Below are 21569 nucleotides of genomic sequence, written 5' to 3'. Positions count from 1 at the left end.
AGGGGGGCCTCTTCAAGTAGAGTGGGGACAATTAACAAGTGCTGGAGGGGTCTGCAGCTCTCCCCACCTCCCTTCAAGAGCAGTTACCCCCAGAGCCACTTCCTGCTGAGCCAACAGCTTGCAGCAGCCAAGATGCCACTAACCACCCTTCCCTGCAGGATCGCGGCGAGCTCTGCCTCTGGTCACTCCCCCCTGTCCCCTGCACCTCCCTCCCCAAGCGACACTCAGCAAGGCAGTCCTCAGCAGGGACAGTCACGCCAGGGACAGGCCCACTCAGGTCCACAGTCCTAGGGAGGCTTCGGAACCTCAGATGTTTGTTAGAAAATTCCAGTCACATGGAGTCTTTCATGCTACTCACAAATACACACACACACACACACACACACACACACACTCCACTAGTCTTCCATGAGGCCTGCGGCTTTGATGTTGATTGGGAATTAGGAAATTAACCTAATAACAGGTTAATTTCTGCACAGCAAGGCCTGTTCCTATTCTACTCCCAGCATCACCGATGGTCAGCAGGGCACATGGTCCACTGCCCAAACCCCAGCCTAAGTTTCCAGTGCAAGGATTGAATGACATCATCTCGGAACACGATCAAAGAGCCTCCCAGGTCATGTAAACCATAGAAGCCAGGGGCAGGGGCTTAAGGGGAGAAGGAATTAAGACAGTATGGTATTATCAGAAGGACAGACCTACAGACCAAGAGAAGAGAACAGAGCCTCCAGAAAAGACCCACAGCGGCTTGATGACAAAGATGCCAGGTCTAAACTGCTACGCGGTATGATGCCATGAGCATGAAGTTCAGGAGGTCAGTGAGGGAGAAGGTGCTGCCCGGTGACAGAAGTCAGAACAGCGGTGGCTCTGGGGGCAGTAAGAAGTGTGTGGACTCTGAGGGGGAGTGAGGGGCCTAGCAGGGGGCTAGAAATGGCTTGTGTCTTTGCGCAGCTGGTGAGTACATGAAATGTCCATATGACAATACATGGAGGTGTTACACAAAGATCTGAGACCTCATGTAAACTACCTTCCCTCCCTGAGTCTCTGATTCTTCATCCCTAGAATGGAGACAAGACCTCCTTCCCTCCTAAGATTGTGACACAGAATGAGCCTGGCACCCAGAGTCAGGCAGTGGGTAAACATCAATGGTCAAAGGAGGTAAAAGAGAGAAAGGGCAAGCCACAGGGATGATGTAACAATGAAAACAGCACCATCAACTAGATACCAATCTGGAGCTTTAGCCATGCACTAGGAGGGTGAACCTAGTGCTCTAGAAAATGGAACAATGCTTGTATGAACTTGATGTGAGCTAGAGAGAGGAGGGCTGCATTCGGATGGTGCCCTGGGAGCAGGCAAAGTTTCCATCAATGTTCCAACTCCTTCTTCGAGGAGTTATTGGTGTGGCTGGCAGCCAGCTGGACTCAATTTCCCCTGCAGCCCCCGGCAGAGATGCCTGGGAGGGGGATGGAGAAGGTGGAGGAGAAAGGACTCAGAACTCACGCTAACCTGGATTCGGCTCTTGACTGTCCCTGCTAGCTCTGTGATGTTGGGCAAGCTATTTAACCTCTCTGAGCTTCAGCTTCTCATCTAGAAATGGGATTAATGAGATATCCTTAACGGGGCATCTGTAAGGAGTATATGGCATCTGTAAGGATTATATGTTGTCACATGTTTGGTACATATTAGTTGCTAATAAAAAGCAGAGACATTACTTTGTCAACAAAGGTCCGTCTAGTCAAGGTTATGGTTTTCCCAGCAGTCATGTATGGATGTGAGAGTTGGACTACAAAGAAAGCTGAGCACAGAAGAATTGATGCTTTTGAACTGTGGTGTTGGAGAAGACTCTTGATAGTCCCTTGGACTGCAAGGAGATCCAACCAGTCCATCCTAAAGGAAATCAGTCCTGGGTGTTCATTGGAAGGACTGATGTTGAAGCTGAAACTCCAATACTTTGGCCACCTGATACGAAGAGCTGACTCATTTGAAAAGACCCTGATGCTGGGAAAGATTGAGGTCAGGAGGAGAAGGGGACGGCAGAGGATGAGATGCTTGGATGGGATCACCGACTCAATGGACATGAGTTTGGGTAAACTCCAGGAGTTGGTGATGGACAGGGAGGCCTGGCATGCTGCAGTCCATGAGGTCGCAAAGAGTCGGACACGACTGAGCGACTAAATTGAACTGAACTGAGCTGCTAATAATAATTATTGCTATTGCTTTTCCCAGACCACTCTGATATCAGCCTGTCAGACTTTGCACGTTCACAGAAAATAAAAACACTCTACTCCAGCCTTGCCTCATAGAGGTCAACCCAGGGCATGAGGCTGGCTTAATTTGTCTGCTAATTCATAGGATGTCCACCATAGTCTGCTCTGCACAGAATGCCAGCCTTATCTGCAAAGCTGATTCAAGAGGGTTGGAAGTAGAAGCTGTCAAGCCCAGGCCCCCCAGAGGACATCACCCAGCCCCAACTCCCACCAGCCACCTCCAGCCTTCTCCCAGGTAGCCTCACTCAGCCAGGAGCAAGCAATTACATCAGAGTACATCTCAGTGTGCACTTTGAAAATCAAAGCTGCCTCTGATTAAACACCATCACAGCTCTGGGCTCACTGGACCCCAAAAGATGAACAGATTCAGGCGTCTAGCTGGCACGAGAAGCCCACTGATGCTGGCAGTAAGTGAATTCCAGTAACCTGAAGCCCTTTGGGTCTGCCCTACTCAGCAGGCAGAGACTCTTTAAGACCGTTCAGGATAAGTAAGAGGTGACCTCCCCTCTCCTCCTTCCTGGAGCCAAAGACTGTACTCAAGGGTCCTGGTGGACAAGGGACAAACAACCCCTGGCTAGAGGCAGGGAGGTACCCCCATTCCAAACAACGGTGCGAGAGAAAGGCGAGCAGGTCTCACCGCACCCTCCTCTGCGGGAGCGCTGCCCAGACACCCTCCAGCAAACAGTGAGGGCAGCAGGCATCAGAAGCCCCGAGCACTGCTCCTGCGGAGTGACCCCAGGAGAGCCCTTTGCCTCTAGGCTTCTGCCTATCTCTAAAGCAGAGGTCTGAACTGGAACAGGAGTGTTCTCAAGGAAAGCCCAACAGGCAGTTCGCAACAGCCAAGCTGCCCCCCGGTTAAGCAGGGCAGGCAGTAGGGAGGCCCCTCCAGCCTCCTCGCCAGCCCAAGAGGCCCCCCAAAGCATGCCGGGAGCCCTGTTTCCTAAGTCGGGCCAACGGTTGTCCCCCGGAGGCCAAGGCCAGCTGTGGCTCACCTTTCCCAGCCATGCTCTTGGCAGCCTCTCCTTTTATGAACTTCCCTGGTGGCTCAGAGGTTAAAGCATCTGCCTGCAATGCAGGAGACCTGGGTTCAATCCCTTGGTTGGGAAGATCCCCTGGAGAAGGAAATGGCAACCCACTCTGGTATTCTTGCCTGGAGAATCCCATGGATGGAGGAGCCTGATGGGCTACAGTCCATGGGGTTGCAAAGAATAGGACAGACTGAGCGAAGATTTCACTTTCACTTTTTATGAACCAAGAGGAGTCCTGGAGTCAGAGAGACATGGGTTTCAACCCTAACTCTGTGAACTGTGTGACCTCAGGCAACATACCTTCCTTCTCTGAGTCTCTGATGCTTCATCTGCAAGACGGAGGCATGCAGGCCTCCCTTCCGAGATGTTTATGGCACAGGGCGTCAGGCATTCACCAAACAGGAACAGTAAGAGGAGACACGGGATAAGGGAGAAAAGGACAAGCCCAAAGGGTGAGGACAATGATCTCGCTACCATGCTGGAGGGCTCAGCACACACCAGCCACTGTTCTAAGCATGGCGGTGCACAAACCTGTGGTCATCACATCTGTATTACAGACAGAGCTCTCATCGTCCCCGCTGACGGAGGCCACACCGGCACCGCACCGGGCCTGAGCTCCCAAGCTGCATGCTCTCCGGCCACGCCCCTTGCCTCGTCTGCGGAGCCGAGGAGTGGCTTCGTCTGGGCCGTCCCCCCACGGACACCCTAGGCTCATCTTTGTGTGTTGCCTGGGAGAGAGCAGGGAATAGCATTCACTTCTACTACGTCTGGTTCTCCCGTGCATTCCTTCCCGTCACCAGCCACGTGGGGCATGTCACGGCACCCCTCACCCTTCAGGGACTCCCCAGTCCCCGCACCATCTGCCTGCAGCCTTGCAGAACCTCACCACTCCTCTCCCCTTCCTTGCAATACCCCTCTGCTCCCACAACTCTGCCAGAACCCTGAGACGGATGCACGCATGCGTACACACACACACACACACACACACACACACACACACACACACACATCTGGCAAATCCCCACTCAGATGGCTTGGGGAAGCCAACTCAGGGCAGAGGTGAGCACTTTTTCCATGCGGCTCCCTGGGGACGGGCTCACACCCCTCACTGCCTGAAGGATGGCGCTAAGGATGTAGTTGTGTGACTCCAGTGCTGGGCTGGGAACTCCTCAACAAAGGGAACTGTGTCTGCTTCCCCTCTGAGCCCACCCTCCTCGCACAGAGTAGGGGCTATACAATGATGAATTCTGGTGAAAGGGTTCCACCCTCCACCCCTATCTGTGGGACCCCGTGGTGGCCAAGAAGAAGGAAATGGGGTCCAGGCCCCCAGCCCACCAGCCAGGGCTCCCTGAAGGCCGGGGGGTGGCAGGCGGGAGACAGAAGCCCTTCTGTGTTCAGCGACAGGCTACTCGTCGGCTCTGGCTGTGTCCTTTCTGCCTGATACCTGGAGACCCACGGAGGGCAGGGAGAAACAGGAGGTGTGTCCAGGCCCCGCAGGACGGAAGATTAAGTCCTAAGAGTCTGCACCACTGTTTTCGGGCTTCTGGAAGCTGTGGGGCTCGGACGACACAAAACAGATGGTGATAATCCCCTGTTCAGGCAAGGGCTGCAGGAGGGGCCCAGCGTGTGCCCACACCCCGCTGCCCGCTGCCAAGCCCGGCTCAAGAGATGGGCGGAGGGCTGCCCTAGAGCACCTGGAAGGCTGCTTCATGCTCCAGAGATTTAATAACCCTTCAGAAAAGACAGGCCCCACTTCCGGGCCGTGAGACCTCTCCGGGACACACCTGCCCTCGCCAGAGAGCCCCGCCTGCAGCAGAGCGCGCTGGACTCACCTCGTTGACGTCGATCTTGTTCCGCTCCATGTAGTGTCTGTCGTTGACCTGCCCGCCGTCCACAAACTCCATCAGAAGCACCCGCTTGGTGGACAGCTCCCAGTAGATGCGGGGGACCTGGAGTGGGAAAGGGCAGGTCAGGAGGGGCCAGGAGGCTGGGGGTTCTGGGCAAGGGCTACAGATAGGCACGTGGGCCAGACATCAGCTCACATGCCTTCCAGGAAGAGGAGGGAAGGCCCAGAGGGACCCCGGCAGAGACGGGCAGGGAAGGCAGGAGGCAGGCCGAGAAAGAAGGGCAGGCTACTCTGCCTCCCCCAGCAGGGCCCCAGGCCTCCTCCAGGGACCCTCCTGCTTGGGGACCAGAGAATAAGTCCCCCACATTCTTCAGCGTCTTCAAGACACAATGAAGAGCACATATAAAAAGTGGGGCTTAGGGAGAAATACATGGAACCTCTCAGATCCAAGCCACAGTTGGGGTTAAAAGCTATTTCTCTCTCACCAGGCTTATTTCAGGCTCCTCATGTGAATATAAACACTCTGCCTCAGTTTCAACACCTGTACAATTTCAATACCTGTACAATGGGTGTAATTATTATATATGTGAATGACTGAATGAATAAATTTTAGCTGGGTGATAAATTTTCAGTTAGGAAGTCCTGAGTTTTCTCATTACCATTCCCTGCAAGCCTTCTGTGGTAGACAGTGTGCTGAAGCCTAACCCAACACCTATTCCCAATCCTCCTCTTCCCCAGGAAAAATGAAATACTTTCCCTGCCTGCTTTGCAGTAGTTATGGCCATGTGACACAGTTCTGGCTTGTGAGTCACAAGTGGAGGTCTGCTAGAGGATGTGGGAAGGCTTTTACTTTCTTAATAAAAAGGGATGTTTATAAATATTGTAACTCTTCTTACCCTTCTCTTCCTACCTTGAGAGTGAAGTGATACCTGGAGCTGCAGCAGCTGTTTTATAACCATGAGGAAAATTCTAAGAAAATCACAGAGATGACAGTTCTGACACTGTCAGACTGCTGAGACAAAACCAACAGGCAACTGTTACAAGTCTTCCTGATATGTGAGGAAAATACATTCTTTTTGTTTAAGACACTCTAGATGGAGCTGTCAGTTATGTACAGATGCATTCCTAACTGATACACTCTCTAATCCCCTCTGATTCTAAGGACACCCAATAACCAAAAAGATACTAGACTTCCCTAGAAGTAGCCAAGACATTGGGCTGCACCAAGGACTGCCAAGTTGCCATGTGAGCGAGTGACAACTATGAGGCCCACCAATGTCAGGAGGGAGGAAGGACCTGGCTTTCAGCATGCCACAATTTCCCCAACAACTTAATGGACTTATTCCACTTATAAACAAAGAAGCAAGGGCAGCTAATTCAAGTGATTAGGGAGAATCATACCAACTCTCAAAGCTCACGTAGCAGTAAGATAGTAGTCTTGAGCCAAGAAACTTTTTTGTTCCCCACTCTACTAACAACTGTTGTGTTTGAATCTAGCCACTTAAATCCTCAATGCCTCAGTTTTTCTCATTAAAAAGGAGACTGGGGGATTTCCCCTGGTGGGCCAGTGGTTAAAAGTCTGGGCTCCCAATGCAGGGGGCACAGGTTTGATTCTTGGTCAGGGAACTGAGATTCTGCATGCCATGGGTGTGGCCAAAATAAATTTAAAAAAAAAAAAAAAGGAAGGAGACTCTACCTGCTCCATCTCAATAAGGAGTTCTGGGGGTGAAGGGGGCCGTACATATAGGAGAACCCTCTGGAACAAAGGTTCCTACTGAAACAAAGGCATCTTTTGTTTACTCCTTTCCTGCAGTTTTTGCCATTTGAAAATCTAGACCAATAGAGAAATCTATGACCCTATGTCACTTTGAACTTAAAATTCAGTCTCGCTTGGCATTTTTTAAAAAGTCTCTTTAAAAATACGAGTGCAAATTTGCTGCTGCTGTTTGAAAGAAAGTGAAAGCAGCTCAGTCATGTCCAATTCTTTGAAATCCCATGGACTGTAGCCTGCTAGGCTCCTCTGTCCATGGAATTCTCCAGGCAAGAATACTTAAGTGGGTATCCATTCCCTTCTCCAGGGGATCTTCCCAACCCAGGGATCAAACCCAGGTCTCCCACATTGTAGGTGGATTCTTTACTAGCTGAGCCACCAGGGGAGCTGCTGTTTGAGGCTTCCAAGTAAAAGGGACATACTTGGGGGTTAAATATTTTCCCTGGTTTGTCTGGGGCTGAAGCTTGACAGTGGAGTGCCTAGGGCTCCAGAGACTTAAGGTCAGACACCCCTGTATGCCTGCCTGGAGCAATGTGGAAAACAGCCATGCAACAGCCAGAGATGCAAAGAGAAAACCCCAAGGCTGGAGACTGCCTGGGCTTGTTGGTCAGGGTCCTGAGTATGCTGGGTCTCCCTTCAAATGCAACCAACCCAGCCTCACAACGGAATGTGGGTCTGCGGAGGCACTGCTTAGCTCTGAAACAGCAGAGACAGCACCCACCCCCGCTGCCAGAAAAAAAGCAAGGCAGAGGGGTTTGTCATGGGAGCTCAGGGAGGGCTGCGGTTGCCCCTCGATGGATATAACACGGAAATGACTGCAAAATGCAAAAGTGCTTCCTGCTCAGTTAGGAGACACTTGGCCTGACAGGAGATACAAGATCAAGAGACTTGCCCCTAAATCAGCACGTGAGCAGGAGGGTTAAGGGGTGCCAGGTGAAATTCACTTCACCCTAACACTCATGTTTCACCACCATTCCTTTCTCAGCTTTTTCCATCAAAGAAGGGAAAAAGAAGGAGAAAAATTTTGAAAGAGGCAGTAAGAACCACCCTGTCCCCTGCCCAAACAAAAATCAACCTGGGAGGCTTACAGTCAAGGTGCCTGCTGACCCCAGAGGCAGGGTCACGCCCGGCCCTCAGGACCTCTGGGTCTGGGGGTCTACCTCCTCACGGCAGGGCAGAGGGCCCACTCCCATAGGCTCCATCTGCCCCCTATACCAGAGCCAATCCTGATCCCAAGAAGAACAGAGAGTAGGGCAAGCTCCAGCCCAAGACTTTGGCCTCAGCCTCATTAACAGGCCCTGACCTGCGCTTCCTCTTTGTTCCCACACCTGGGAAGCAAGTCCTGGCATGTCTGGGCCAGCACCCATCATCTGGGGCCACGGACCTCCCCAGACCTGAGGCCAGTGGAGCAGGACACAGACAGTGCAGTCAGACAGTGAGGCTGGAGCCCCAGCTCTGCCTCTGCCAAGCTGTGTGACTTGGATAAGTTGCATAATCTCTCTGAGTGCCGGTTCCCTCGCCTGTAAAAGGCTGATGACAATTACAATGAAAGCAACGTTCCCTGCTTCCTACAGGCACGGATGAGGTCCTAGGGGCTCAACACAGCAGCCGCCATACGATAGCCACAGAGAATTTCACAGGTGGTTCTGACACAGATCCAGGGCCGAGAGTTGATGCTACAGACAGTGCAGCATGACTCAGATTGCTGTGATTGTTTTGTGAAAGTCGCTCAGCCGTGTCCAACTCTTTGCAACCCCCATGGACTATACAGTCCATGGAATTCTCCAGGCCAGAATACTGGAGTGGGTAGCCTTTCCCTTCTCCAGGGGAATCTTCCCAACCCAGGGATTGAACTCAGGTCTCCTGCCTGGCAGGTGGATTCTTTACCAGCTGAGCCACAAACTCGGATCTCCCAAGTATTCCAGAGGAACCAGAGCACAGTGGTTTACCAGGAGAGCTTGGGGCCAGGCTGCCTCTGCCCCTTACCAGGAAGCTGTGTGACTTTGGACGAGTGGCTCCATCTCTCTGGGCCTCATTTTTCCCAAGGCTGACATGGAGTTAATAATGGCATTTCCCTTGTGGGGTTGTGTAAGGATTAAAGAGGAAATATACAGGGACTTCCCTGGTGGTCCAGTGGTTAAGACTCCACACTTCCAATGCAGGGGTTAGGGGTTTGATCCCTGGTTGGGGAACTAGGATCCCACATGCTGCATCCCACGGCCGAAAAAGAGGGAACCAAAGAGTAAATAGACATAAAGCACTTTAAAAAACATCTAACACAGCATAGACATGTAAAAAAAAAAAAAATTAACTGATACAGTACTAATAACTAGACATCAGTTCCTCTTAATCTTTGACATCCTTAGAAAGCTATTTCACCAGAAGCAAGCTCATCCTGGCAGGGTTTACCCCCAGTTTCGACAGAGTCCCAGGCCCCGTGTGTGATCAGTTGCTCAGTGGTGTTCAACTCTTTGCAACCCCCCATGCACTTGGCAATACCCACCAGGGTCATCTGTCCATGGCATTTCCCACGCGAGAGTACTGGAGTGGATTGCCATTTCTCCTCCAGGAGATCTTCCCAACCCAGCACTAGAGAATCCTGGAGGGGCCCCTGCTCCAGAGACAGCCCCCCCACCAAGCCCCTCCTCTATATACAAGTCTGTATATACAGACTTGGTCCCATCCCTTGCAGCCCCAAACCCTGTGGTTTTAAGGCGTCTGCCTCTATCTTGGCCCAGCTGTCCCCAAGGTCAGTCGCAGACCTCACTGCCTGTCCTGTCACCTCCCCACACACTCTGATGCCAGATCCACAAACGCCCTGGTCTTGACCGTTCGGCCTGGCTGCCCCCTCACCTTGGCCCGGTTGCCCTGACGTGCATTTGCATTTGGTGCTCTTTGAGGTGAGGTGGTTTATAGCACAGGGCTGAGGTTATTAAACCCACTGGAAGAGGCCTCACACACCTAGAGGTAAATTCTGTGCTGAGGCTTAATTACGCACAGATGTTGTGATGGGTGCCAGGGTGCAAAAGCAATCTATCTCCTGTTTGAAGAGCTGAACTGGGTGCACGGCGCAAAATTTGCTTCCCACTTGTTATGTGTTTAGGCAAAATTAATTACTCGGGAGCCTTAATTCCACCATTCTCTTAGGAGTGGGTGCGGGCTTGAGGAGCAGCAGGTCAAATAGTTACATTAATTATTTACCCATTTGGCAGCCTCCTTTCAAAAATTTGTGTTATTGTTATTATTACATGTCTTGGTCTGACAGATGCTAGCTGGCCCCAGCCAGGGGACGATTTTGCTGTTTCCATGGGAACAGTGGAGGAGATGGTTCTGTTTGTCTGGCTCACAGTACCAGCGCCGAGGACCACCCCTGCTGGGTAAGAGGCAACAGAAGGTCCTTAGATGAGCACCAGAGTTGAAGTCAGAAAATGCTGTTTGTACCCCCGCTCTTCTCCTCTAAGGCTGCCACCTGTAAAATGGGATGATGGTTGTCGGAAGGATGTCACGTCCCTGTGTCTGCCTAGTGTTCAGAGCCACAGAAGAAACATTCAGTAACTTCTGCCTATCCCCTCGCACAATCAACACTTCTTGGAAGCCCCACTGAGCTCCATATCTGGGCAGAATTAGATACTTCCTCTCGGGCATCCACAGAAACAGAGATCAGTCTCTGGCACAGTGCTAACAACCTGAACTACACAACCCACTGTGTGTGTGTCCCCCACCAGATGGGAAGTCTTCGCAGGCAGAAGCCTTGCCTATCTCTCTTGCCTATCTACACACCCCCAGATCCTAGCCCAGCCACAGGCTCAGGAAGTGCTCAATAAATGTGGAATAACGGAATGAAACAAAAGGAACAGGTGAGCGGAAGTCATTTAGACCCGACAACACAATGCTTATTAGTTAATATTATTACTTGTGTGAAAAAGCCAAGTTTTCATTGAATTGGTGGTTTGAACCTCCAGGCGGGGCAATGTTACCAGATCATCTGGATTTGCACACACAATGGCATTTCTCCTGTAGGGCTGTGGAAGGACCAGCCCGTCAGGCACGCCGGGGGCGCCTTGCCAGACCTGACTCACTCCAAGAGCTGAACTTCACCAGCGGCTGCACCTTCCACCAAATCAGTGTCTCAAGACACCACACCAGCCACCAGAGTTGTGGGGCTTCATCCCACGGTCCGAGATTTAGGATTCTCAGGCAGCTAATGTAGACACAGCCTCCCTCCCCATCTCTGTTCATCAAACCAGAGAGCAGAAGTATAAACCACTGCTTTCAGTTTCTCAGGATGTCTTCAGAAGCCACGTGGACACTTCAGCCCCAAGCAAGAGTCCTTCCAGTCGCCGTGCTGAGACACCCTGCCCAGGAAGAGCCCCACTTGACTGTTTGCTGCAGAACTAGGACCCGGAGCCCTGCACCCCATCTTCCCACAACCTCCAGGCCTCTCCCATGGAAGAGCAGAAAATGGATCTCTTCCGAGAGTTCAAAGCCAAGCTCTCCACATAGACTGCCAGGGGGCCTGACCCCCGCATTGCTGTGATGAAAGGGGTGCCCCTGGTAAATGGGTCCAAGCCCCGCCACAAAATGTACTGGAAGAGCAAGAGGCATGGGTTTGCATCTCTCTCATTCCAAACTCCACGGGCCCCATGGGGAACATTAGGACAGTCCTCCAAGACCAGCTCTAAGGCTGACTCCTCAGCAGAGCCTTCCCTGCCCTGCTCCCCCCGGAAGCCCCTTCTTCTGAATCTCTCACTGAGCTGGGACTCTGTGTCATTGGGTGTTGTCTCCCATGGTAAGTGTCGCCTACCACGTCAGCAGTTCCAGTAAATACTTGAAAACATGAATCTGTTCCAATGTAATAGATACGTGAGGCAACAATTTGATCATAACACAGATTTTACATTTGTTGATGGTGCAGCACCATCCATGAGAAATACTCGAAAGTGCAGAAAAGTTGTATCCAGCTGATCCAAACAGGAACATTCAAAGCAGGCACACCTCAAATATCGCCATGTGTGTGATGGGTCACAGCCCCCCACATCGGACATCACAACTTCTGTCCAATTTCAGATGACCCCCGCTACCACCTCTTCACAGGAACTCCCAAGCAGCAACTCTTCTGATGCCCATTTCCGCAAGCCCGTGTCCAGTAAAGTGCTGTGTGTGCTGTGATCTTCTGTATTTCTTAGCCATTTAGTGTGTGCCAAAGTATGCTAGCATTTCATTAGGTTCCCATCTGCTTTTATTTTCTGGATCACCGGTGACATTTTTGAGTGTTGTAAGCCTAACCCCCCTTTTTGCCCATAAACCCTGTGGTTTCTATTGTGCCATTCTGCAAACAGTGGTGATTTCTAGGACATGTATATTGCAGACCTGTGTATTCAGTGAGCTGATGTAATAAAGTTTTAGGAAACACATCAGAGCACAGTAACGTGAGCTATCATCACCATCACCATCATCATCAGTGTCATCAACCCATGATTCATGGAGGCTGAGACCATGGCTTACAGGCCCTCAGGAGGGCTCAGGGTCTTGCAATTGCAGACCATTCTGTAGACATCAATTTGCTTGACAGGTCAACAGTCCCCTTTGGTAATTTGTAACTTAGCCTTCCAGAGAAGGCAATGGCAACCCACTCCAGTACTCTTGCCTGGAAAATCCCAAGGACGGAGGAGCCTGGTAGGCTGCAGTCCATGGGGTCGCACAGAGTCAGACACGACTGAAGCGACTTAGCAGCATCAGCAGCAACTTGGCCTTCAAGGACTTTAACATGCATCACCAGGGACAAATCAGTCATCCTCAGAGAGAAGACCCAAGAAGGAGACACCCCCTGCGGGTCTTGCAAGAGGAGAAGCTCAGGGCTGGGACCAGTCCTCCCCTGTCCTCTTCTGCCCAGCCACCAGGCCCCCAAGGCCCTGCCTTCTTACCTTTAAGAAGTCAAAGTGCTTCAGCATTTGGGCCACTTTCTCAGCGTTCCTTCCCTCATTGAGGAAATCCAACTCCAAAGGCAGGTTCTTCTTGGCTTCATCCACCAACCACATGAACTCAAACTCTGGAAACAGCTGCTTCACAGCCAGGACAAGCACCTGAAACCCACAAGCACCCCATCAGCCAGTTCATGACTCCCACCAAGGGTGGTCTATTCCCGGTCCTCCTGCCTGGTCTGGGCGTTGACAAGTCCCCAGGCCTCCCCTGGAGTAAGGATGGGTGGGGAAGGGGACCCCCTGGGGCCCATCTCTGTAATCCAAATCTTAGATCATAGAAGCCCAACAACCACCAGCAGAAACCACCTCTACCATTTGCCGGGTGCTCCCCATTTGCCCAGCACTGGGTAAGAGCTATTACTCACCTTATTCCTCCATTTAGGTCTTCACAGTGTCTCTGGGAAGTATACACACTTATCAGCCCCATATCACAGATGAAAAAAGTTGAGGTTCTCAGAGGTTATACGATTTTTACTAAATTTGCCCAGCAAGGAAGCCCAGAGCCAGATTTCCCCCTGGGTCTATTTGGCCCCGAAACCCTCACTCTTAACCACATCACTGAACTACCACCTTTGTTGATCTGAGATTTGTGCTTTGTGGTCCTGTCAATTAAGGGCCATGGAGGGGGCTGCGGCTGTAACTGCATTCTGCCTATTTCTTCGGCTGAGTAGTTGGTATCTGAGCATTTGTAACATCTTTTATGCTTTTTTGTACATCTAAAATATTTCATGATAAAAAATTATATTGGAATACGAAACCAAGAGTGGACACGACAAGAGGAGTAAGAGATAAGCGATTTGTCCACTTGGATGAAAAGCTTGGATTTCTGGCAATCTGGGCCCATTGTGGATTCCTGAGTCAGGACGTGATGAAAGAGGGAGTTTTAGAAGACTTATCTGGCATTTCAGTTGTCAGTTTAATGATGTGAAAGAAACATGACTGGCACAGAACAAGAGCCCAGAGATACCTGCAGGGCACAGCACAGCCCCTCTGTGGGCACGGACTCAGTTTTGAGGCTACACTGGAGCTCTGGGTTTGAGATGGTCTCACAAGTTCATGAACAATGGCTCTGTAGTGAGAAAGCGAGGGTAATGCCGGGGCCATGGGAAATGTTCCAGCACTGGGGGTGGGGTGGGGCAGAAGGCAACTTTTCCTGCTCTCCTATAAACCGTCCTGTTGGTATTCAGTCAGGCCTGGGGAGAACCACTTCCCATCTGTGATTCTTAATATAGACTATGGTCCAAGTCCTCTGAGAATCCCCATCTCTGGCCTTGGCCAGAGCAGAAGGACAAGGAGCGAGAACTGAAGAACCATGGGCCTATTGGTACCAGGAGACCTGCCTCCGCTGTTAAGGAAATGTAATGCTTATGTAGCCCCCCAAATTCATATGTCAAGCCCTAACTTCAGGGAGACAGTGTTCGGAGGTGCGGTTTTTGGAAAGTAATTGGGCCTAGAAGAGACCATGAAGGTGAGGTCCCGGTGATAGGTCAGTGTCCTTATAAGAAGAGAAAGACCGAAGCTCCCCACTTCTCTGCCAGGTAAGGACACAGAGAGAAGGCAGCCATCTGTCCACAAGCCAGGAAGAGGCTCCCACTGGGAACGGAATCAACCAGCATCTTGAGCTTGGACTTCCCAGCCTCCAGACCTGGGAGAAATAAGTGTCTGTGGTTTAAGCCTCCCAATTGATGGTATTTTGTTGCAGCAGTCGAAGCTAACCAAAACACCACCCACTCCACCCAGGCCTTGCTGGGTCCCAGAAACAAGCCTTATCTCCTGCTTCTGTTTGCCCTGGTCTGTGATATGATTCCAACACTGTATTAGGCACACACAGTGCAGCGAAATAAATCCAGAGCAGGGCCATTAACTACAAGGCATTTACAGCTTTGTTTTTAAATCCTATGTCCGAGGCAATGTACCAGACGCCATTCTAAAAGAATCATCACACGGGGTTATTATACTCGATTTCTCCCAAACCCTCTTTAATTACATTTGGCTGCAGTCTAATTTCTTTTAGGGCTTGTCTAGTCTTTCATGGGCTAGACCTGTGACCTTATGATAATCGATTTAGTTTATGTTTTGTTTCTGTTGGTGTCACACGAAACAAGAAGGGAGAGGTGGCAAGAATAAGGGCCTGACTGTGTCAGATCCGGGCGCCGCGTCTCGTCACCGTGCCCTCAGGTGGCCCCTGGCTGCCGCCCGAGGGGAAGCAGAGCTGGTGCACAGGAAACAGAAGCACCTGCCCGGCCCAGCTGAGCGGTCATCTGAGGCACCTGAATTCTAGTCTCTGGGCTCCGAGTTTCAAGCAAGAAGCAAGCCTCTTATGTGTTTTGCATGCTGCATGCTAAGTCGCTCCGGTCGTGTCCGACTCTTTGCAACACCATGGTGCCTCTGTCCATGGGGATTCTCCAGGCAAGAATACTGGAGTGGGTTGCCATGGCCTCCTCCAGGGGATCTTTACAACCCAGGGATCGAACCCACATCTCTTATGTCTTGCATGGGAAGGTGGGTTCTTAACCACGAGCGCCATCTGGGAAGCCCTCGTGTGTTTCACTCCAGCCTAGGTTCCGGACCTTCTCACCCAGGAGGGACGAGGAAGGAGCCACAATGAGTCTTACTCATCTTTTTCAGCCAAAATGTATTTACTGATTACCTTCTAGATAATGACCCTGGACCAGCCATAGATATACACAGAGACCCACATGTAGCCAGGTGGGGTCTATATCAGGCGATGAGGCTTCTGTGGCCACACACTACCTCCTCATCGTCGACTGTCTGGTCACTGTCATTTGTGAAATTTTAAATTATCGTTAATATCCAAACAGCCCTGAAAGGCACCTTAAAGATTTTTCTGTTACCAATCAATTATGTGATTAGTTCTTACTAATACTATTGGTTATTATTAATACTTTATATCATTAATCATAAAAGCAGTCAAAGATTTTATTGGTTGATATTAACTGCTAATAAGTTAGTAAACTAATTCATAACCCCTGGGACTTTGCAGGACCTATAAAACTGGTTTCCAAACCATTCTTGGTGGTTGGCAAGTCATTCCCTTGCTTACTTTAAAATGAGAGGGTCTGTGTGGATGGAAGTTAGTGGTTCATAGTTTTAGAGGACATCATCCCCTTATAGGAAGTCACCAATTTGAAAATGTGATGCCAGCAATGAAGTCCAGAAAACGCACATACTCCCATAATTTTGTACATAATTTGGGGGTTTATCACCCCTTGAACTTCAAAGGGAGGGTGAGGTCAGGTTAATAGGCATCCAGGCCGAAAAAAAAAGTGTCATCTGATCCAAATCTAAAACAGTTTGGGCTGCTGCCACTTTGGACTTTTCTGGACTTAGGAAAAGAAAACGAAATTCCATTTCTCCCTCTGTTTTAATTCAGTTCCCTTCTGAAGAGCCTGCCCCAAGTAGATTCTTTTAAGTTTTTCTTTCTTGACAACAGATGCAATCAACTAAAATAAAACAGGTGTTGTTATCAATTTGACTTTTTTATTTTTCTCCCAAATTCATCTTCTCCATAAAATTCTTCCAACTGCCAGTGTTTTCACCAGTGCCTAGCACGTATTCAACACTCAGCAGATGTTTACTGAATATTCACATGAATGAATGAGTGAATAAATGAACATTCCAAAAGGTCTGCCTTCTCCCCAGAAATAGTTATATGCTCACATGTGCATTACGCAAATGGATTACATCTGTATGCCTTGGAGATTTGGGTGGAAGGGATTACCTCTGAATGTAGGGGAACCACAGTTTTGAAATGCCTGAGAATATTCTACTTGACTTGAAGCCTTGTTGATCAATCAGGGTATATTCAACAATTAATAGTTCCTTCAAGGGAGAATAATGAAATCATTTTCCTGTAGGACTATTGGCTCCCAGGAAGAAAACTAAATTATGGACCACGCACAAACATAATGGAAAAATTGAAAGTCACATAAAAGTTTGAAAATTAGTGATTGCTTCATATGATAGCAAAAAAATGGGAATTATCATTATTCAGACATAAGCGCTGCACTATGAGACACTTGATATACATGCTCTCATTCTTTCTCTTCTTGCCCATCTCACAGAGAAGGAAATTGGATCCAAGAGGTTAAAGCATTTCTCAAGGTCACATAGCTTGCAATTTCAAATGCAGGACTCAGACCGACTTTTTTTTTTTCGTTTCACTTCTTTCTTTACTCAGTCCTGTCTCAAGCAATATAATATAGGACAATACAATAGAGAGCCTGAGATAAAGCATAAAAGGAGCTTTGTAAACTGTAAAATGCCACTGAAATTCGAGTTACTGCTATCAACTTATTATATATTATAAAAGAAATAATGGTCTATGGGAAAACAGGATGCTAAACAGAACACCTGCACGGATCCGAACTGGTAAAAATGGACGTTCGACAAGGATCGAAAATCAATTCAGAGTGATGTAAATAGCTTACCATTCATGGAGTTTATCTTTGTTCAGATAAGTTATTAAAGTGCATACTGTTTAGAAAACAGAATTACAGGGTGAAGAGAAGTTTCCAAGGGATGATCTACATCTCTGGGGCTTTCAAAAATGTATTTAAAAAAAATAAAATCAGCTGTTGGATTCTGTGCCAACACAAACATTACCTAGCCACCCACTGTTCAATCAACACACTCAGAAAAGAAACAAGATGACAGCACGCACTGAAAATGTTGTTCAAAAAAAATCAAAAACATAACTGTCACAGGTCTTTATTTTTAGAGACCCTGGGTATGAGCCAGAGGCCATCAAATGGTGGATGGGTTTCTGGTGCTCAGATCTGAGCATCCTGCCCTAATGTTGCAGACCTTGGGGACAGGTGATACACGAAGGACCTGGTCAGGAGTTAGATTCTTTAGGATACAGCACAAGGCATTCATTATCAAGTTCAGAAGCTTGAGAGATAACAGGGTGTGATACAGGGTAGTGCTCTCGAAACCTGGGAATGATGGTCTTAACACTGCCTCACAGGTCAACTGAGTCCTACCCTATTCTCAGATAGGAGAGTGGCAGTGATTCCCAGCCTGCTAAGTAAGCTCCCTGCTCTCGTGGGCAGGCAAGGACTGCTGCAAAGCCAGCCCGCCAGCAGACAGATAGACTCTGCCTTGTCAGTTCACCCCTTGCTGCTGAATCATTGTTCCAGTCTCTGGGCCCAATTAGTCTGGCTCTGGACAGCCACTCGAATCAATAAGAGTCACTGGCCGTGCATCGAGAAGTAGAGTTGCCCCAACTATGAAAGGGACAATATCAGGTGATGATGACAAAGCTGAAAACACCCTTGGCTGTGCCTTTCTCTTTTGTGCAAAGTCACCGACACCATCAGGTTCATCACCATTTACTGAGAGTTGGCCTCTGATTCTCTGGCAGCAGTCAGCAGTTCTCCCCAGGACTGTCTCCTTCCCCAGGAGAAGGCCCAGGTTCACAGGAGACAAAAAACACTAGGGTGGCACATGCTACTGGGTGCCAACCCACAAGCCATTTATTTCCCCCATCTTCCTGGCCAAAAGAACCTCAACTTTGTGCATGTTTCATGTCCTTCATGGAAGGCAGACCTTAGCCTGAGAAACTGAATCACAGTCGGTCTGAGGCAGTCAAAGTGGTCCCAATCCTCTTGCCAAGACTGCTTCAGGCTGGGGCGAGCAGGCCTGCTTCTGGCCAATGAGAACTGAAAGAAATTCTACTGAAGGGCTATTCTTTAATACAAGGGAAGACACTTGTAATAGCAGGAACGCTGCAGCTGTTTTGGGGCCATGAGGAGCACTACCTTAAAAGGACAAGCCAGGAAGCTGAACTGGCAGAATGGAAGACATAAAGAACTTAGGTCCTTAAAAAACACAATAAAGTGCTGGATTAGTCAACCCTGAAACAGCTGACCCTACTTGTAGATGTCTTGAAATGTGAGATAATATAGGTTACTATTATTTATACCACTGTTAGTTGGATTTCCTGATACATACAGCTAAAAGCATCCTAACTGATGCAGTCAGTAGTCCCCACCTCCTTATTCTCAAAAGTCTCACTCTTGTAAACCTCTATCCTTACAGCAGATATGTGTTTGGATTTACAAGCCCACTTCGTAAATTGCAAATATGCAGAAGTTAAGCCTATGAGCCACTCTCCCCTTAGTATGAACCACTCTATCCAAATTTTTTTCCTCTCAAGACAAGGCCGTGACCAAACACAGGGCTGAAGAGGAGACAGAGACGATAGTGGGCAGTGGGAGAGAAGTCTGAGGACACACAACACCTGGAATTAGCAAGAAAAGAAGCACCAGAAGGCTCTGCAGAAAGGTAGCTTTGTCTCCCCTCTATCTCCAAGTTTCTGGCAGGTATGACAGTCCTAACGCCTCTCAGAAATCATTCTTTCCCACTAAGGGCACCCAAACATATATCATCCCTAAAATCAAGGCACCATGTAGTTCTGGGCTTAATTTAGGTCTGAAAAAAAAAAAAAACTCATGCTCATTTCATATATAAAACAAAATGAGCTTTCCAGTTGGCACTTCTTGGTTGTAAACCAGAGAAGGGTGACCAAGCTAAGACTCTTCCCACCAGAGGCCAGGCGCAGTGAGAGGCAGTACCACTCTGTGCCGCTGCTGCTGCTGGCGGTCCACGGAAGACCTCAAGCCTCATTTCCAGCTTCTCTCCTGCAGGCGTGAGTGCGGGTCTCTGGTCCGCCTTGAGACCCCAGCCCCAGCCACTGCAAGGGAGCCGCCACTCTCCTCAACACATGGCCACACGGCTGGTAACTTCAAGAAAAACATCTGATGCTTATCTCAGGGAGGAAGATGCCAAATCTTCACCACTGCTATTGTTGCGGTTGACCTTCCGGCCACCATTACGTAGGGAGGGGTGAGGCTCTGGGCAGAGGAGAGATGTCAGCTGTCCTCCCAGCCCCCTGTGGGCCCTGTGGGCACCACCAGGCAGAGACAGGTCCCAGCCCAACCCACGTGTGGCTGCGGGGTCCCAGGAACACCCAGGAACCCTCCGAGACTGGCAGTGCGCTTCCATCTGTGGCTGCTCCATACCATGGACTGATGTTTCGAAAGCCCAGGTTCCCAGCTGCATGCCCAGCGCCACTCAGCAGCCCCACTCCCGGGTCCCGGTCAGCTCTCTTCTCCAGCACACCCGGCAGGATTCCAAATCTTCATCCCCTTCAAGCCCCCATGCCACCTCCTACCCCCTCCTTCTCAGCAGATGGTCTTACCTCCCACTTCAGAGGGAAAAATAGACATTATCAGGCTGGTACAACTCAGCTGCCCACTGTCCCCACCTTCCCCCTCTGCCCCACTCACTCATCTGGACCCAGCCTCAAGAACAAAGTTCTGGCCCCAGAACAAAGGCTGCCAAAGCCTCCTGCTTCCACCTGTGTCCTTGGGGCCCAGGCCCTCCACGCGTCTCCTGCACCAGCTCTATCAGTTACTGCTCTCTCCTGAATTCCTAAGCCGCCAACTCCGCTGCCCCTTCCCCATCAGCAACAGCCTCTGGGAGGCCCCCACCTAAACCTGCGCTTGGATCTAACCACTACCCTCACTGTCCCCCCCATCCAAGGCCAAACATGGAAGAGTAGTCTCCACTAACCGTCTCCACTTCCCGGGCCCTCAACTCTCTTTCACCCCCACTCACCCCATAGTCCCTGTTCTTCCCAAAAAACTCTAAGTTAGCAAATCCAACATACTCTTTTCAGAGCTTTACTAATTTACATTCCACTTGGCAATATCAATTAACTCTGATAGGCTCTATTTTCCAAAATGACGACAACAGTGTCTCCCACTCGAATGCTCTTCTGAAACCATGCCATTCCCCCACCAAGAGGCAGAATCTATTTCACTGCCCCTTAAGCCTAGGGTCAGCCTAGTCAAGGCTATGGCTTTCCCAGTAGTCATGTATGGATGTGAGAGTTGGACCATAGAGAAAGCTGAGCGCCAAAGAACGGATGCTTTTGAACTGTAGTGTTGGGGGAGACTCTTGAGAGTCCCTTGGACTACAAGGAGATCCAACCAGTCCATCCTAAAGATCAGTCCTGAGTGTTCAACGGAAGGACTGATGTTGAAGCTGAAACTCCACTACTTTGGCCACCTAATGTGAAGAGCTGACTCATCTGAAAAGACTCTGATGCTGGGAGGGACTGGGGGCAGGAGGAGAAGGGGATGACAGAGGATGAGATGGTTGGATGGCATCACCGACTCAATGGACATGGGTATGTGTAAACTCCGGGAGTTGGCGATGGACAGGGAGGCCTGGCGTGCTGCAGTCCATGGGGTCGTCAAGAGTCAGACATGACTGAGTGACTGAACTGAACTGAACTGAGCCTAGGGGGCCGCTGTGACTCTCACTATTACCAATAAAGGAAGGAAGAAGTAACCTACATGACTGCCATACCCAGGTCATGAAACCATGATGTACTTTCAGTCTTATGCTCTTGGGACACTTACTCTTAGAACCCAGCCACCAGGCTTCCAGGAAGCCCACGCAGCCTTGGAGAGGCCTCCACGGAGAAGACATGAGGCCCTGACCCACAGCTCCAGCTGGGATCCCAGCCAACAGCAAGAACCCACTTGCCAGGCATATGAGTGCATTCTCCAGCTCCCCACCTGGAACCACACAGAACTGAGATGCATCTATCACGCCCCACCCAGACTGCAGTCAGGAGCCCAG

At 49.9% G+C, this 21569-nt stretch overlaps 1 protein-coding gene across 2 annotated transcripts in view; it reads right to left on the bottom strand.

Annotated features, from left to right (window-relative positions):
• ADCK1 (aarF domain containing kinase 1) overlaps positions 1–21569 on the bottom strand; it is a 127635-nt gene that overhangs the window by 18296 nt on the left and 87770 nt on the right. For both annotated transcript variants that reach the window (XM_070469684.1, XM_070469685.1), the window contains 2 exons: positions 12837–12995; positions 5128–5244 (listed from right to left, as the gene is read on the bottom strand). In XM_070469684.1, coding sequence (XP_070325785.1) covers positions 5128–5244; positions 12837–12995 — 276 coding nt within the window. The remainder of the gene's footprint in view (positions 1–5127; positions 5245–12836; positions 12996–21569) is intronic.

Source organism: Odocoileus virginianus, chromosome 6 (assembly GCF_023699985.2).
Source record: "Odocoileus virginianus isolate 20LAN1187 ecotype Illinois chromosome 6, Ovbor_1.2, whole genome shotgun sequence".
In the NCBI taxonomy this organism is placed as follows: Eukaryota; Metazoa; Chordata; class Mammalia; order Artiodactyla; family Cervidae; genus Odocoileus; species Odocoileus virginianus.
Note: the sequence above shows the minus strand (reverse complement) of the source record. Positions and strands in the feature narration are given on the sequence as shown.